Source organism: Podarcis bocagei, assembly GCF_964188305.1.
Source record: "Podarcis bocagei genome assembly, chromosome: 7".
In the NCBI taxonomy this organism is placed as follows: domain Eukaryota; kingdom Metazoa; phylum Chordata; class Lepidosauria; order Squamata; family Lacertidae; genus Podarcis; species Podarcis bocagei.
This window is the reverse complement of record NC_138132.1, coordinates 90221446-90240081: the sequence shown is the minus strand read 5'-3', so window position 1 is coordinate 90240081 and position 18636 is coordinate 90221446. Positions and strand designations below refer to the sequence as shown.

General features: G+C 47.1%; 2 protein-coding genes across 4 annotated transcripts in view; both read right to left on the bottom strand.

Moving 5' to 3' along the window:
- LOC308590768 (E3 ubiquitin-protein ligase TRIM7-like) overlaps positions 1-18636 on the bottom strand; it is a 104137-nt gene that overhangs the window by 43510 nt on the left and 41991 nt on the right. The gene's annotated exons all lie outside the window — the stretch shown is intronic.
- ADD2 (adducin 2) overlaps positions 1986-18636 on the bottom strand; it is a 78937-nt gene continuing 62286 nt past the window's right edge. For 2 of the 3 annotated variants that reach the window (XM_081200952.1, XM_081200954.1), the window contains 4 exons: positions 18425-18514; positions 16089-16245; positions 14703-14819; positions 1986-10237 (listed from right to left, as the gene is read on the bottom strand). In XM_081200952.1, coding sequence (XP_081057078.1) covers positions 9933-10237; positions 14703-14819; positions 16089-16245; positions 18425-18514 — 669 coding nt within the window. In that variant the 3' untranslated portion in view covers positions 1986-9932. Of the gene's footprint in view, positions 10238-13765; positions 13800-14702; positions 14820-16088; positions 16246-18424; positions 18515-18636 lie in introns of all 3 variants that reach the window. The other variant, XM_081200953.1, reaches the window with a different exon arrangement.

Below are 18636 nucleotides of genomic sequence, written 5' to 3'. Positions count from 1 at the left end.
AACCAATTAGTATTGATAGATATTCCTTGATGTTTTGTGGATCTTTTCTTGATTCTCCCGTCTTTATTTTCCCACTTGCTATATTTCTACAAAGGGCAGATTATAAAATTTGTAAGTAAATAAATAAATCAACATGTGGCCTTCCAGCCCCCTGCAGCGCGAGAATCTTTTTGCCCAACAACCCTGGGAGGCTCATGCTACGGACTGAGCTCTCTGTTTGCTTGCAAGCAAGCTGTATTGCTTCTATCTTGCGTGTGAGGATCTTGGTGGTCTGCCCCCCTGGTTAGCTTCCTTTGCTCACTGGGTGTAAGCAGCACTGGATTTCCCAGCTGGCAGATGAAGAACGTGCTTAGGGCACCAGGAAAGCAGGGTCGCCCAGAAATGAGCTTTTGTTTGTTTATTAAGTATCAAATGTCTAATTCTTAACAAACACTGAAGCAGTCTATTACAGGGAAACTCAGAGCTTTGTTCGACTTCCTTAAGATTTCACACTCTTGCCTCATTTTTCTCTTCTCTTTATAGTACTTATCCCCACCTAAACCCAGGGATGACCTAGCAGTGTAGATTCAAATAAGGCAAAAAAAAAAAAAAAAAAAAAATTCCTGTCATATGTGGCAATAAATCTATGGGGGTTTGTAAAATTTCATGCTTCTGTTTTGCATGACATATGGGGGCACTATGGTATTTTCAGCGCTTAGGGGTCTTAATGCAGTCCCAGGCCAGATTTGAATGTGTCTGTGGGGGTCCATAACAGTTGTCATGCCAGGCAGCCCTGAAGGGACCTTCTGTGTAGTTCTCAAATTCTGCAACAACTTAAGAAGAATTGAAAACAAAGTCTGGAGATGCTCCCCAAACAGTAAGGCATTGTGGCTCTGATCTATGTGCATAATGTGATAGGAATTTTGAGGTCTTAGATATATGGTAATGTTCATAAGTGTACCAATCAAGCATGTACATAGATCAGCACAGGAAGACCAACCTGGAACCATTTTGATTCATTTTGAGCAAATGATTTCTCTGCAAGGTCAAAGTGGGAAACCTCCCCATTGTTTCTTTCCTCACAAATCCTGTCTTAAGGGTATATCTGTGTTTGAATAGGGTGTGAGCCTGTGACCTGGCCCAGGAACTAAGTATTTATCATTACAAAAGAGTGGCCAGGTTCCCCAGGCAATCCAGTCAAGTAACCTGCCAGACAGGAGATAAACAATGACAGAAATAAAAAAATTCTGTTTTAGACCACCTTTTCTGTGATGTAGGTACGATGTATCTGAGGGGTGGTCTTAGGTTACACCCCTTCTGTGATGTATGTATGATGTTTCTGGGGGTGGTCTTGATCTAGGTAAAGGTAAAGGGACCCCTGACCATTAGGTCCAGTTGTGACCGACTCTGGGGTTGTGGCGCTCATCTTGCCTTATTGGCTGAGGGAGCTGGCATACAGCTTCCGGGTCATGTGGCCAGCATGACTAAGCCACTTCTGGCGAACCAGAGCAGCGCCGTTTACCTTCCCATTGGAGCGGTCCCTATTTATCTACTTGCACTTTGATGTGCTTTCGAACTGCTAGGTGGGCAGGAGCAGGGACCGAGCAATGGGAGCTCACCCCATCGCGGGGATTCGAACCACCGACCTTCTGATCAGCAAGTCCTAGGCTCTGTGGTTTAACCTACAGCGCCACCCGTGTCTTGATCTACAGGGTGGCAATTTCAAAAGTCTTTATAAGGCCTTGTGCGCCATTGTTCTGGGTTCCGCCTTCTTTCCTGTGAGTGAGGGGAGCACCCTGTTGCAACAGATCAATAAAGATCAAGCTTACTAGCTGCTTTGCTTCTCAATATTCTCTGGTTGGCCTCTGTTATTTTCTCCTACCAATAGGGAACCTATGTAAGGACTCTATATGGGCTCTTGGATACCCCATAAGGGAAAAAGTGCAATTTTTGTTTACAACCATAACATGTGCTGGTTCATAGTAAAAACAGATTTCCAAAAATGCTTTCAGTGTTCAGGTGAAAGTTTATTTGCATTTGCTGTTTTTTGCTTTTTTGTGTATTTTTTAAGAGCAATCAAAGGAGACAAAAGCTGTTTAAGGAGTTTCAGATGCAGATATTTCGCAGTCGTATCTTGCTTGGCAACCCAGTGACAGCCCAGGCCTCTCGCCTGACTCAGCTCAGTCTCTTTCATACCGCACTATCCATTAGGTCAAGAAGAAGCGCATCTACCATCATCTGTACGGAGGAACATGCAGCAGTAGCAGAAGGCGGCACCGTTGGGAAGGGGTCAGCTGCTGACTCGTCAAACTCTCTTGAAGACAGCAAGTATTCAAAGGTTTAAAAACCAAAGTACAATACAAAAAGGAAGATATAAAATTGCAAAGGAAAAACAAACCCAATTGCCAGTCTGAGCTGCCCCATGGTTGTGGCAAGTACAGAAAAGAAAGAAAGAAAAGTAGAGGCTTTTGTGTCATAACGCAGAAAGAGAAGAGTCTTAAGTTGCCAGAGAAAGATTATTTACATCAGAACCTCAAAGGCAGACTTCACAATATCAGTCAAAGGCCAAACACGGGGGCTTTATTTACAGAGGGCAACATTAAATAGCACTTTGAAGCCACGATTGTCAGACACAGACACTGAAGTTTTTTGCAGCCCGGCGTTATTGTGACCTCTGCTTCTGGCTAATCTGGGCCAGGCCTGGCCCCAATCCCTTTTTGGTGGGGAGAGAGGCAGCTCGGAGATCTGCAGTGTGTGGAGGGGAGTCGGGGATTGCACTGGGGCTGGGCTTGCTGGACCCCTGCCCTGCCAATCGACAAGGGCATGGGCCAGCCGTGATCAGGGCTGCTGTTAATGTCAGTGTGTGGCAGTGGGCAAAATCCCAAGGAGTTACTGTGGAGTCCCAGGGCGGGAATTGTGGCTTTACCGATTGGGAGGCGCCTATTGCTGCCTTTGCTCCTTTCCCTTGCTCTTCCACGAAACCGGTGCTATATCCACACACTCAGTCTCGCTACGTGTAACTCTCCTGAGATGGCCGCGGGACCACATTCTGCTATGTATATTTTGTGGTCACACTTTCCAGCTGTGAAATGTGTTATTGGACCCAGAACCAAAGCATCCTAGGAATCCTGGGTGTGGTGGGCAGATGAGAGTAGCTTACATACACCACCCCTAAACTGGATGCACTGGCTGCTGACGGGGGACAAATCAGGGCCAGCTTCTGATCTTAGTAACCTGTGAGCAGCTCACCTCAAAGACTCCCTCCTCCCCACGCAAGTCTTGTAGCTCAGCAGAGTTGGCCTCACCTTCTTGACTCTTCCACCTCTGCACCAAGTTCAGGAGTTGTTGATTGCTGGTTGAAATCTAGAGGGGAATGAAGGCCTGGGAGGTGCAGCCCCTCTCTGGGAAGAGGCTACAAGTTGACCCCCACGTAGAATCATAAAGGTTGGAGGGGCCCGTAAGGGTCCTTTAGTCCAGCCCCTGCAATCAGTAACCATGGCTAGGCTGAAAGAAGACAATTAATAGGCTCTCCTAGTAACTTTGGTGGGGTGGAAGAAGGAGCCAAAATGCCGTTCTTTCAAAAGCTGCCTAGCTGCACCTCTCATAATATATCCATTGTCTCCCAATCTTCCATTGTAAACCCGGGGCGGGGGCGGGAAAAGATATGACCCATCACAAAACAGCTACATTTACACCCTAGGAAAACCACTTTTCCTCCTCAGGGAGTGAATGCCCACAGATCAGCTGCATAAGGATGGTGATGATGACAGGCTTGCTTCATAATAATTCAGCATTTGCTTATGCCTTGCTGCTTACATGGAATAAGTGCTCTTGTGATCAGATGCACAGTTATAAATGAATAATTACTACGTGAATATTGTGTAATTGCAGAGTGAGAGTGGGAGTCTGTTCTCCGCTAACTTCTCTTCTAAATACTATTTTAAAAAAATAAGAATTGGGACTTGATAATCTTTGATTACTCAGAGCTTGCTATGCTCAAATAAATGGGGGCACATTTCATCAGGAATCTACCCAAGACAAACCCCGAATGCATCCAGGGCATTCCCTTCACAAGAATAAAGGTAATGCTGTAGGATGGATGGGCTGGGCCTGCTTCCCAATGTGCTGGCAAAGTGGGCTTTCAGGTGGTTCTTGCTCTCCAGATACAATAGCCTCCAGTTCACAAAATCACAAATTTGTAGAGTTGGAAGGGATCACGAAGGTCCTCAAGTCCAACCCCCTGCAGTGCAGGGATCTTTTGCCCAGTGTGGGGCTTGAAGCCACAGCCCTGAGCTTAAGAGTCTCATGCTCTACCAGCTGAACTATCCCAGTTGGCTGCGAGGGGCTCTCACGCCACCTTCTCCAACTGGGTGCCCTCCCGAGATTTTAGACCACAACTCCCATCAGCTCCAGCCAGCACACTTGTTCTGACTGGGAACTGTAGTCCAAAACATTTGGAGCATTCCCAGCCGGGGAAAGCTGAATAACTCGTGAGACCTGGCCAGAGTAATGAGCCACCCTTTCTGGCCTCACTCTGTGTCCTCTGCAAGGCTTCAGCCTTTATTTTCTAGCCTTCCTGTGGTCTCCTTGAAGCCCTGCCTCTGCTCAGCCCCTCTGTTTAACCAGCCTACCTCCATGTACTCAACACCCTTTTCTCCCTAGAGCCCCTTTAAAGACTTGGGGAAGAGGGGAACAAAAGAGAAAGTTCCTCTGGCAGCAACCGCAGAATGCCATGACCTCCCCACTTAGCAGTGGTTCCCCATGTGCTTGGCAAGCCTTGCTTTCCTTTCCTCTGCCCATGCCTCTGTAAACTGAAGGGAGTGTGTCACGCAGTGAAAGCTGTTGGCGCAGCAAAAGCAGCCGTCCTTAGAGAGCAACAGGATTCTTTACAGAGTTGTTTTGGCCTTTGGAATCAAAAGAGCAGTTTCCTTCCAGGGTAGCTGGCATGACTCCCAACTGAATCTCTCTGAGAAAATATGAGCCCCCAAGCATCTTTCCATAGCATTCATGAGCCCCTGAGCCCCTCTCAGCAACGATACGCTGCCCACATCTCCACTGACAACATTCTGCAAACACAGTGTCGCCACCACCCCTTCCTCACACATCATGTGGAAACTTGTAAAGTGTAGAGCTTATATGGTGGTCCACTTCTGCTCCTAAATATTATTTTCCTGACCAGATCTGCTCTGTTTCACAGCAACTGCCTTTCCTGGAGAGAATTTGGACCTTGGTTTGCATTGCGTGGCCTCAGTCCGCCAGATTCTGACTACACACCTAGAATCAGGGCTTCCCCCCCAGCTGGACCTCACCAGAACTCAGTTCTGGCACCTCTCAGACGGGCACCATTGCTTCCAGCACCTCCTTTTCTAGAAAAATTGCACTGCCTGGAATCATAGAATTGTAGAATTGGAAGGGACCCAATAGGTCACCTGTTCCAACCCCCTGGGTGAAATCGAGCAGCCGTTCTTCAGACTCACTGCCTGAGCTGGCAACTTGGTCTTTGGAGGTGCCATTTCAGTGCTGGGAGAAGGAAGATTCTCAGTGAGGTTTAAAGGTCTGGGATACAAATATAGCAATGAATAAATTCAAGATTACATTGAGTGATATATATGAGAGCATTGGTTGTGGCTTACATAGGAAGCTGCCCTATACAGATTCCATATAGCTCAATATTGTCTACACTGATTGGCAGCAGCTCTCTAGGGTTTCAGGCAGAACTTTCTCCCAGTCCTGAAGATGCCAGGGATTGAACCTGGGATCTTCTGCTTGCAAGGCAGATGTTTGGCCACTAAGCTGTGGCTCCTCCCCACACTTTGCATTTGTTTGCATTGAATGGCTATAGCAAACTTATCAGCTCAGGCTAATCAGGTAATTCCGCCACCTTCAGTTGTCATGATTTTGACATGCACACCTGGCAAATGAAATCGAGGCTGCAGCAGGCAGGACCAGTGAGTTGCCCAGAAATTGGAGGGCTTCCCAGGAAGGAGACATGGCCCCAACCCTTCCCAAAGGGATCTCCTGCATAAACTGCCCATTCAACCTACCATTTAAGCAACGTTTGTGTATAATGAACATTGTTTGATGTTATTAGCTGGTCTGTGGAAGCACCAGAACCAGAGAAGCCTTTTGTTGTAGTAGTTTCATAACAGCAGGACATCTCCAGTCACTTATTCTTTATAAAAATGACTGAGTTCTAAAATATTCATTCCCTTTCATCTGTTGAGGAAAAGGGGAGGATTTGGTCCTTATTACAAGAGAAATGAGTTTCTCTATGCAAAGCACCAGTATAATTTTTGAGGTACAAGAAGAGTGAAATCTCTCCATCAGTGAGTTTAAAAGAAGAAATGCATAGCTGTCAACTTTCAGATTTGAAAACAAGGGATCAGCAGCCTCACCTGTCCCAGGAACAGTCTACGGGATATCTAAATAATCCGGGATAGCAGCGGGAAGCGGCGCTGGAATAAGGGAATTTCCCGCAAAAAAGGGAAGGTTGACAGCTATGGAAATGGGGTTGGTTATTTTACTCTCAAAATGTACTTGTATGCACCAGCGGAGCCCCTGTGTGGACACACACTCCCCACTTTCTAACCAATGGGATAAAAGAAGCAACTTCTCTGGCTCAGATAGGAGATGGTTCCTTTATGAAGGTGTTGCTTTCTGGGTATTGTGACACAGAGACTTGATCTACTCCATGTGAGCAGCTCTCACCCATTTCAGTGTGTCTTGTGCAGGAGAACATGCACGTAGATTGTGCCCAAATAGATTTGCATTACCCTTGTGATTCTTGGCATAGGCATGTTCACATGAGAGCAAAAGGCCATTCCTTAAGTCTCCCTAACTGGCCAGTGGCAGAGGTAATGCATAGGGGACTCTTGTCAATTTCAGTTTCTCTCTGTTATTCCAATCTTATATCCAGTTCTTCACATTTCCACATCAGTTTGCAATGTATTTTTTAAGTCCTGCTGGAAATTCATTAGCATTTTAGTGTGAATTTCCTCTAACACGCGCATTTCTGTGTGCCATTTTGCCTAATAACAAATTTTAGCAAAGCATATTTTCTTCAAATACAACACATATTTGTATGTTATTTTTACTAGTCTATGCATAGGTACAGTATGCACAACTTTACCTCTGTAGATGCATTACTGTACACACCACTTTCTCAGAAAACTGCAACACAAAATTTGGAGGATAGTTGTTCTTCAATTTGTATATTGTTTTGGGAAGTGTGAATTGGTAATGTTGCCTTTCAATGCAAACTGAATCATATTTCTTCCCCCATCTCTAGTGCTAGAACACACAAATTTGTTCTGGAGCGGGAAATAGCAGGGGTTGAAGTGTTAAAAGTCTCCTGCAACACCCCCAAGAATCCTGATCTGGATTGTTCCCCCCACCCACAGCACCCCAGCAACACCCACAGAAAAAAACCCACCATTTACACTTTTGCTAATTGTGCAATGGTGTCGTGCTTAGTTTGGCCCCAGTGCTAGTGAAGGATCACACTTGTGTGTAACCTAATCCTAACTGTTCTTTTCTTAATTTTAGAAAAACCTACTTCTGGTGGGGCAATAAGAGAAGTGGCTTCACATATCCACCTAACGTTTTCACCTTTCTTAAATCACCCCCCAAATGTTTCTTTCTTCTTGCTGAGTCTCAAATGCAGAGCAAAGAACAATGTTCAACTACCAGAGTGGAGGCTCGGATTGGAACAGGGAACTAACTGACTGGCAGGGAAAATGTTAAGCACTGCTCAGCCCCCCCCCCCCATTTTCTCAGTCCTGATCACTCCACCAGAAGCAGCAGCTTTATTTTCAGATGAGGTGAAACTGCCATGATGTGCCTGTAATGCTTAGCATGGCTTGAAGAATTTAAGGGCAGGAGCATCCAGACGTCTTGGACCACAACTCCCATCAGCCCCAACCAGCATGGCCAATGGGCAGGAATGATGGAAACTGTAGCCAGACTACACCTGGCTGTCCCCAACCCTGCCTGGGAGGAACAAAGATGGCAGCAGACCTCTTTGGTGGGTCCCCAGCCACTGCCCCCCCCCCCGGATCCAGCCAAACAAAGGAAAACACTAACAGCTCTAATTAACTTCCGTTGAAAATCTGTATCTGTGTCCCAGCTAAGCATCGCGAGTGATGCTCAGATCACTTCTAAATGTGAATGCAGTAGAGAGAGCAGAGGCAGGCCATTTCTGTGCAGAACCTGCACCCCAATCCAAGTGGCTCTCAAAAGCAATTTACAGCTGCAGCAAATTTTACAATCACTTGTGAAAACACCTCAAGCGTGACAAAATCCCTTAATAGTGCAGTAAGTGAGAAAATAGTATTTTTGTAAGCTTTCCATCATATTATCCGTTGTGATTACACAAGTGACATTATCGGCAGTGTTTGTGGCTGTCTTGATAGTCCAGACAACCAAACTAGCACTTACGTGGCTGAAATGGAGTTATCGTAATACATATTTTCCTTAATGTAGTGCAGGTGGAACTTGGGAGAATCTGATTTATTTCCCACTAGGGCATCGGCACTTTACCAGCAGCTGGAACAGAGAGGGCCTCTCTAGATCTGATGGAGCTGCTGGGTGGCCACAGCTAACCATCTAAGGACAAGAAGCTCCCTTAGATCACGCCAGGTCCCTGATCCACCTCACCAAGCTTCAGCCACTCCAACTGGCAACAGATCTCAGAGGCGTCATCAGGTGAGAGACCTCCTTTGGTCCTGTGACCTGGTGTCCTTTTCTCACCCGAGACACCTCAAATTGATCCCTGGATCATGTGCATGCAAAGCACATGCTCTACCCCCGAGGAGACGTGTGCGTGCGTGGGGATATTGCAGCCCATAAATCTAAGCGGGTTTCAATCCAGAACCAGTAGACAGTCCTCAAAACAAGGGAAATCATTCCACCATTTGTTAGCCTGGATTGTGAACTGGGGAACAGCCCCCTGCTCATTTTGAAGCCTGGAGCAGAAAATCCACAGGGTACCCCCAGTACATTGAGAAGTTCTCCTGCACAAGCCCCATCAAAAAGAATATGAGATGTGCAAGAGACTCACCATCCTCTTGTACACCTCACAGCGACTTCCAATGAGGAAGAGCTTCTTATTGGATCGTGCCCCAGGGGTCAGCTCTGTTCTCTTCCCCTTTGCCAGCCTAATGGCACCTGCCCAACCTTGTTCCACCTGCAGGGCAATCCGCTGGCGCAGGGGGAGCCAGTCCTTATATTAAAACACCCACCTTCCCCAAAGGCATTTAGTGTCACTCGTTCATACGGAAAGGTGCTCAGCTGGCTCCTGGGTCAGATCCTTGCCCAAGAAATCCCACAGCCTTCTCCAATGGCTTCTCGGCAGCCAAAACAGCTTGTCTGCTTTAAAGTCTAGAGCAATTTCCGTCAGAGATTAATAGCGGCAATTGGATCAAGCATCCAAAAAGCCAGTCCAACCTCCCGTTCTGCAGGTTTCCTGCTTCAGCAAGGGATCAGCACTCTCCCCAGTGCACACCAGTATTTCTGAAAGTGACCTGCTGCGCACTAGAAAGCAGTCCATGGGAAACTTCCACGCGTGGGCCTGACGTGGCTTGGGATGTTTGCGCTGTGAAGTGACTGGCATTCAGTGGCAAGCACCCTCTCCGTCCCAAAGGGAGCATTTAAAAGGACAGACTATCTTGGTTATATCCCTGGATTTGTGGCCGTGAGGAGGGTTGTCTCACAAATCCTCAGAAAGCATTTCCTCACCTTCCCAAGCAAATCCCATGGGGGGAAAAATATTCCAGGGTCCTCAGCCTCTCTTTTTCGCCGTCGAACGAGATGCCACTGTAAGGAGGAGTTTTCCCTGTGGTGGCAAGAGCAGAGGGAGTAGCGGAAGGCAAGAGGAAGAAGAAAAGGAGGAGAAAGGAGGAGGAAGAAGAAGAGGAGGAGGAAGAAGAGCAGGGAGAAGCATCCAGGAGAGGACCTCAAGACTCTGTCTTCTCTTTCTTTTTGCTCTTTTTCAGAAAGGACGGGGCCCGGAATTTCTTTTTCTTCTTTGAAGGAGACTTGGATGGGGAGCCCTCGGGTGACACAGGTCCACTGGTGACCGTCTCTGTTTTGTCCTTAGGGGCGTCGGTGTCTGTGTTGGTGGTCATCTGGCTCATTCCTTTGCTGAGCAGGTCCTCTATGTTCTGATCATCGTCCTTGCCGTTCACCACCACCGTGCCTGGGTCGTCCGCCTTCTGGTCAGCTTCGGCAGGCGCCTGGCCACCGTCTGCCTTCTTCCCACCTTTCCAAGAGAAACAAGAAATGAGAGCTGAAGATTCAACCGATGTTGTCTTTGGATTGCACCAGGAGTGATGCAAAACAAGTAGTTCAAGTGCAAGACATAGACGGGAGAGACCTGCTCAGCCAGGAGGCTCACTGGGTGACCTTGGGGCCAGTCCCTGTCTCTCATCCTGATCTACCTCACGGGGTTGTTCTGCAGAAAGGGGCACCGGGGTGTGTGTGAAACAATAATAAAGGGCTAGAACAGATGGGTGACAATACGATTGGGAGTGAGGGGATGGAGAGAATAAATAAGGTGCGTTCAAGAAAACAAACACCAGTAACTAATATTGCTTCCTCACCAAAATGCAATTATTATTATTATTATTATTATTATTATTATTATTATTATTATTATTATTATATTACTACTGTACTGTATTAAAATAAATAACTTTTTTATTGTTAAGAATGGCTAACAATAAAAATGTAACATTAGCAAAGGTTAGAACTATAATGCATAATGATTGTCATTCCTTTGGAGAGCCAGCAGTGGTTGCAGTGGTTAGTGTTGGAATCTGACCTGGGAGAACCGGGTTCGAATCCCAGCTTGGCCATGAAGCTGGGCCAATCACTACCCCCTCAGCCTAACCTGCCCCACAGGGTTGTTGTGAGTATGAAACGGGGAGAGGGAGAACCACCCACACCACCTTGAGCTGCTTGGAAGAAAAGGTGGGCTGTAAATGTAATGAGCACATAAATAACTACTGAAATACTTTGTACAGCAAGAACCATCATGTCCTTATCCAAATGGTGCCTGCTCCAAAGGCCTGCCTGAGCAGCGCCCTTGAGCGGATGCCTGAATGAACGTTGGGATGGGGAGGGACAAGCTGGTCTCAAGAGGAAGAGAGTTCCACACTTGGAGCCTCTCCTGCAGACTGCAAAAGCCTGGGGCTGGCCGGGGCTGCAGAGAGAAGAGGCGCTTCTTCAAGCAGCTGGGTCCAAGTGCCGCCATCTTGAACTGGTCCTGCTGCAGACACTGCAATGCTTTCATGATCAGTGTCATCAGACCCTACTGGACGCGCAGCAGGATTCTGCCCCACTTTTCGAGGGAGCGCACAGCAGTAATCCAAGCAGCCGGTTAGCAAAGCATGAACTACTGTGGGTAGGCTAGTCTCCACAGGGCGGTAGGAGGGCCTGCTAGGGCTGGGCATAGGGACTCCTAGCCGCGGAGGCCACGAGAGTCTCTGTCGACAGTTTGGAATCTAGGAACAGAGGAAGACAGGAACGTGCCTTACACTGAGTCAAACTGCTGGCCCATCAAGCTCACTGTTGCCTGCACTGACTGGCAGCAGCTGTCCAGGATTTCAAGCAGGAGTCTCTCCCAGCCCTATCAGGAGCTGCCATTGAGGACTGGACCTGGGATATTCTGCTTGCCCGCTGAGCTGCGGTCCAAGCTGCACATCTGTTCCTTTCAGGGGAAGGCTGCCTGGTTCGGAACAGGCCATCTAGGGATTTCTCAGATCCAGGAACCCTTACCCCCCCAGCTCCCACCTTACCAAGATCCTTCCTCAGCTTATTGGCCTTCGTGCAGCCCATACAGCCTCTTCAGATTAAGCCCTCTAGTTCTTTCCTACAGATGTTTAATAGCATATTGGTGTTAAACAGAGCTTTAAAGTGTTCCAAGTCCAATCTATAGGCGCACATTATCTATAACCCTTACAACAACCCCACAGGTAGGGGTTAGGTATATTGCAGATGGCATGGGGTTCAGCCTTAGGGATGGTGGCAAGCACTAAAGGAACCTAGAAAGTTCCCAGCGCATGTGAAATTTAAATATAATACTACTAATACTAATACTAATATTTCTACCCCGCCCATCTGGCTGGGTTTCCCCAGCCACTCTGGGCAGCTTCCAGCAAAAGATTAACAATACATCAGTCATTACAAACTTCCCTAAACAGGGCTGCCATATAGTTGTTTATTTCTTTGACATCTGATGGGATGGCGTTCTACAGGGCGGGCACCACTACCTGGTTCCCTGTAACTTCGCTTCTCACAGTGAGGGAACCGCCAGAAGGCCCTCGGAGCTGAACCTCAGTGTCCAGGCTGAACGATGGGGGTGGAGAAGAAGGGGCTTCCTGGTCTGTTCCTGGATCTCTTATGCTACACCAGTTCTTGTACATATTCTGTACTACATGTTACACTAAATATTTTTGCAATATGCCACAAAAACACAATGTATTTTTGCTAATCAGCAGACTGCATATGATGTAGGGGAGCCACCCCAACCATAGAGAGGTTTCTATACTGCTCCAGGGTGGGCCTACTCCATCAACCCATTAGGAAAAGTCTTAACAATGATGAGAGCTGCAACAAAGTCCAACATTCAGTTCTGTTCAGTACAAATTTATTACAAAAGTAGGCTGCAGTCCTCTATTAAAGCCTCCTTCCCTTCCCCTGAGTGGAATTAGAAACGGAGACGGGGGCAAATTCAGAGAGGCTGCTCAAGAGGCAATTCAAATCCTCCCGTCACATTCATCAGGATGCAATAAAAGAGGCCAAACTACAACGATAGTTGCCACAGGTCCCCCATCCCTGCTATATTCTTGTTATTATTATTTACCCATTGCTCACTCTAAGGTGCCAGGGTGGGTTACAACATTGAAACCTGTTCCAAACAACTTACAATCACAAAGCAATGGTGGGTCCTAAAAACTTACACCTCAAGTGTCAGAAGCCAGAATAAAGAGGTGCATCTTCAATATTCTCGGGCAACTGTTAAATGATGGTGCCAGACACACCTCTGGGGGCCACCACAAAGAAAGCCCTCTCCTCCTGTGCCACCAAGCCTCCGAGGGCAGACAAGCTATCAGGAGGCCCCCCTCTGCCTATCATAGCATCCAAGGGGGACTGTAGGGAAGGTAAAATAAAAAAAATCCTTCCAGTAGCACCTTAAAGACCAACTAAGTTAGTTCTTGGTATATACCAAGAACTAACTTAGTTGGTCTTTAAGGTGCTACTGGAAGGAATTTTTTTATTTTGGCTATGGCAGACCAACACGGCTACCTATCTGTAACTGTAGGGAAGGTAGTCATCTTTCAGTTATTTGGGGTCTGAGACATTTAGGGCTTTAAATACTAAATGTAAGCAGCTTAAATGGGGCCCCGGAACGAACTGGCAACCAGAGCAGCTGTTTTGAAATGGGTTAAAAGAAATCCAAAGGGAACCCCAGCCAGCAGTTTGGCTGCCCCTCTCTACACAGAGATTCTGGCGGAGGCTTTTCCTAACCATGCTTAGCCAAGACCCTGTTTAACTGGAGCTTTTGGGGACGGATCCTGAAACTCTGCTTGCAAAGCGGATGGCCTGCCACTGCCCTGTGGGCCCTCTTGGCATCATGCAACTGAGTCCATGTTTTACACACGTTTGCAGCTCCAAAAATGAAAGGGTTGCTGAGCCCTGAGATGCTGAAATGGAGGCTGGATTGAGGACCCCGCCCCCCCCCCCCCGGAGCAGCTGAAAATTAAGAAAACAGCCTCTCTATACTTACTAAAGTGACAAGTATTCAGAATCAGAGGGAACTCCTTTGATGAGAGCAACACATGGAAAGAGAAAGGAGACAGTGTGGAGACAAGCACACCAAACACAACGAGGCACAAATGAGACAATGCAGGGGAGGGGGGAAGCAACAACACTACACACACCCCCCCATAGCCACAAGAAACCATGCCCCTCTCGGATCAGGGCCACGCTTCCACTACACCCTTGAATAGGGCGGGGCATCACATCCTGGGGAGGGTAAGATTTCACAGCATCACAGAATTGTAGAGTGGAAGGTTCCCCAGGGGTCATCTAGTCCAACCCCCTGCAGTGCAGGAATTACAGCGAAAGAGTCCCTGGCAGGTTGCCACCCAAGGAAGGAGGGTCCACCAGAGCAGGGCCAGGAGGGAAGGCAGGCCTTAATTCTCCCCCTGCCAGTAGCTGCTAGAATTAGCTAGCTGCTGCACATCTTGTTATCTTACAGGCACCAGGGGGTGGACCTTTTCCACTGTGCCGCCCAGCCTTCAGGAGTTGCACCCCACCCCTCGATAAGACATCATCTGGGAATCTTTTAAGACTCTCTTGTTCACCCAAGCATTTGCCAGAAATTAGTGCAGAGGAAACAGATGTACCAGGCCTAGTTAGCAGGGACCCCCGGCTGAAATTCCATTATAAAGAAACAAAAAAGAAGCAAGTCTCATATCTCCTAGACTCAGGTATGAAGCAAAAGGTATAGGTACTGTTCTAAGTGGTTTTTGTGGGATGAGCTAGCCTGGCTGCTCCTGCCTTTCAACGTTTTTAGCCACCCCCATTTCTCCAATCCTATTAAAAGCATCTAATCCAGTGGCCACCAGCTCATCTTGTTGCTGTGAGTTCCAAAGCCTAACTTTTCATGGTGTGAAGAAGCAGGTGCTTGATTCTCAGAGCACTGCAGAGGTTTCCCTTACCTTCTGAAGTCTTGGGCGAGCTTTTTAACGGAGGCTTGGCTGGGCTCTGGACTGTGGGATCTGCAGTCGACTCCAAAGGGGCCGTCACCTCTTCCTCCAGGCTTGTGTCTTTCTCACCTGGGAGGAGATGGGAATACAATGGAAGAAAGCATGTCTCAGGATGCCTGGATGTCCACAAGGATGGAGCAAATCCCCCCATCTCACTGTTTCTAAACTAGTTACAGATAGGTAGCCGTGTTGATCTGCCATAGTCAAAATAAAAAAATTCCTTCCAGTAGCACCTTAAAGACCAACTAAGTTAGTTCTTGGTATGAGCTTTCGTGTGCACCTGAAGAAGTGTGCATGCACACGAAAGCTCATACCAAGAACTAACTTAGTTGGTCTTTAAGGTGCTACTAGAAGGAATTTTTTTAATTTGTTTCTAAACTGTTTTGGACACAGAGCTGAAGGAGACTGCCAGTTGTCCTCCTTGCTCCTTTGCAAGGAGAAGGAGGTCTTTTAATCCCCAGGACAGGGAGTTCAAAGGGAGGCGTCACAACTTGCTGGGGGCTGTGGTCATCAGCACAGGGGCCCAAAATTCTGTGCAGCCAAGGCAACATTTCGGGCGGCTCACCTACTACCGAGCTGAGTTGAGGTCCCTGTACATCTTAGGTCCAGGGTATCACAGGGATCACCCGAGGCCCTGGATCCCAGCTCAGTCACTGCAGGAGCATTGATGGTAGTTCCTGGCATTGGCAAGGCTCCTTTGACAACAGCAAGTAACCGAGCCTTTAGTGCCATCAGTCCAGTCCTGTGGAACTTCCTGCCACTAGGGGATGAGTTTATGGAACCAAGGGAGCGGTGGCCCTGAAAAGAGTTGGAAGCCACTGCCCTAGGAATGAACTATTTTTCACTCTGTGATGACTATATCATAGGATAGGTATTATAATACATAATTCTCTCTCTCCAGGGTCAGAGCAAGGCAGTGGACTTTGGACTGTGAGCAGGAGAGTCCTGTTATAGGATGGGGAGGGGTTGGTTTGGATGTCATCTCCAAGTCTGTGCTGCTATGTCTGTGAGATGGGATTCTGTAGGAAAATAAACGATTCACGTGGTAAAAAAATAAATGTGGAAAACATAAAATTCTCCCCCACCCCTGTGGCTCTAGCACACCACCTACAAATTCCTTGGAACCATCCATATCCCCTCCTTCCCAACTAATGCTTCTTTCTTGTCTCTCTCAGCTAATGACACAGCATTCATCTCCCCAGAGTGTTTAGGTGGCCCCTATTTTATCAAGTGTCGTTAGTTGTTAATACCAAAAAAAGTGCTATGGTCTTTCAGCCCACTCAAGTTTCTAGTTCTCAGCCGCAACCAGCCCCTGTTCTCCTGAACCATGATATTTACCATCGAGACCCAGTTTCTTTCTTTCCACTTCCTTCTTGTACTCCTCCAGCTCCTGGTCTGTCAGCTGACTGAAAGGGTTTGGTGGCTCTGGCTCCGGAGGAACCTCGTTGTGGGATACATCCTTCATTTCTCCGTCTGCCAAGTGACTCTCTGTAGACTGCATTGGAAGGCAAGAATGAGGTAAATATGGGGGGGGGGGTGGGGAGCCTGCGGGCAGAACCATGGAGGCTGGAAAGCAGAAAGGTGCTCTGGGCCCACGGATCAATCCTATCATGCTTCGATCCCACCCTTTCTCAGTGGCTGCTCCCAACCTTTGGAACTCCCTTCCTAGTGAAGCTAGACTGGCTCCCTCCTCGTGGTCCTTCTGCCGGCAGGTGAATACCAGTTTATACCGAGAGGGAAGGGAAGGGCTTTTAATAGCACCGTCCTGTTTTTATTATTTGTATTTTAATAGATTTGTCTTTTTACATTGTTTAAATTCTATTGGAGTTCAATTACTTTTTAACAATGTTTTCAGCATTTTTATTTTATTTTACCTGTGCTTTAATTTGTGCAAGCCATCTTGAGTCCTGGCCCATGAAAAAGGTGGGACATTGATGATGGTCTAACCCTCCCCTGCAAAACATTTCGGCTAAATGGCAGGACGCCTCTTTAAAGGTCATTATAAGATGGCACTGGATGCCTCTATGCCTTTCCAGATTTCACTGTACTCCCTCGCCCTTATGCTTAAAGGCACATCCTTCCATGTGTGGTGGGAGCATCCGTTGCTTAAAGATTTCTGGACCTGATATCTTTCAATGTCATCCATCATTATAGCATTTATGGAACGTTTAACTCACTCTTGGAGGGTGATAAAAGGATCAGCCAGGAAAGTTGCATTTGACTCTGTATGGTCTCAATTTATATTGTTTATTAACAACAGTACAGTAATCTCCCTTCCCCCTCAGTCATAGCAGCCGCTATGGATAAATTATCTTAATGCTCTAGACTGAAGTACATCCTGTGGATGTGAGCTTAACCTGGAATGTAAAAGATTTTCCAAATCTGTTTTGATGCCATATGGATAATAGAAGACTTAACATTTGTACATGTATTTGTCCTGGGAGACAACACTTTATGGTTTGTAATTGGTTTTTTAAAAAAATGTCAATATCGTTTGCAAATAATAGTAATAGTAAAAGTAATAGTAATAGTGAGGGGCCTTTTGTGGGACAATATTACAGTCAAACTCATATTTTGTCAGATAAGCACATGAAGAGGCTGAGGTTCACAGAGCTTTCCTGTTAAATTTGCTAGAGAGAACTCTGTGACATCTCTTCCTTTGTTTGCCTTGGCAGGAAGCTGTAACACTACATCCTTCCTTCCTGCCTGAGCATCTCTCTCTTTCCCTCATGCCTCCAAGCTGACTACTCAGACAACATTTTGAACTTAGATTTTGTAACTTAGTAGTTGTGAACCTGCCTTCATTTTGCTACTGTAAACTGCTGCTTCAAGACCCAGGTTAGGTAAGCAAACACTACTTTCACTTCTTCTCAAAACAATGTGTGTGATGGTCATTTTTAAGGGAGAGAAAAGTAGTAATACCAGGGAAAATCCCATCTGCCTTAAAGCATCCTGGATTCTTGTCTGTAGAAAGTTAAATCAACCTTGTCTTAGCTTCCAAGTTAAATGCTGCAAAGGATGGTACTCTGCTGATCTCATAAATGTGGGCAAGGATCCTCTCCTACTGCCTAAATCCATTCCTACACTTTTCAGTGCTAAATTCTTGAGGGTGAAATTTTATTCCCAGTGAGATCAAGAAAGCCCCAACCCTCTATTATTTGAAATGAGCTTAAGCGGTCTAAGCGCTGGGATTCAGCCAAGGAGCCCATGAAGGACTTCCGCTAGTGCAACTGGACTTCCTCCTGCTATCCTCCTCCATGCACAGACAATTGGCTCTTTGGGGGTCCGGAGACACCCCAGGACTTCAGGGAGGTGGTGGTGGTGAAGAGGACAGATAGTTGCATCAGGCAAGTAGGAATGCTTGCACAAAAAGAGCGATCTGCTTAGCGCTACTTTGAATCCCCGCCCCCCAGATGTCTATAGAATAAATAAGTAAAATATGCTTGTCCTCATAACAGCCTGGTGAGATCAATGTGGTAGAGAAATGGTGCCTGATTTGGGGTCTCCATCCCAGTGACGCTTATGGCACTGGAGCCAGCCCACTCCAGTCGACAGCCATTGGGGGGTGGCGGCTAGATGATCCTCCCAACTTTACAATTCAGTGATGCTATGATTCTATTCCAGGACATTCCCTGCGGGTTTTTGCACCGGGAGGCTCCCTGAATGACAAGTACCGGGCTCCTGCTTTTCTCTGCTATCACGCTGGCGAGCAACTGGGACTGGGGTCCGGCTGATTTCACGTCCTGGCGGTTTTGTTCTCTAATCTGCAAGTGGAAATGAAGGAAAAGAGGAGAAAGTTTGTGGTCTGTGGGATTGAAGCAATGCCCCTAGAATCATAGAATCATAGAGTTGGAAAAGACCACAAGGGCCATCGAGTCCAACCCCC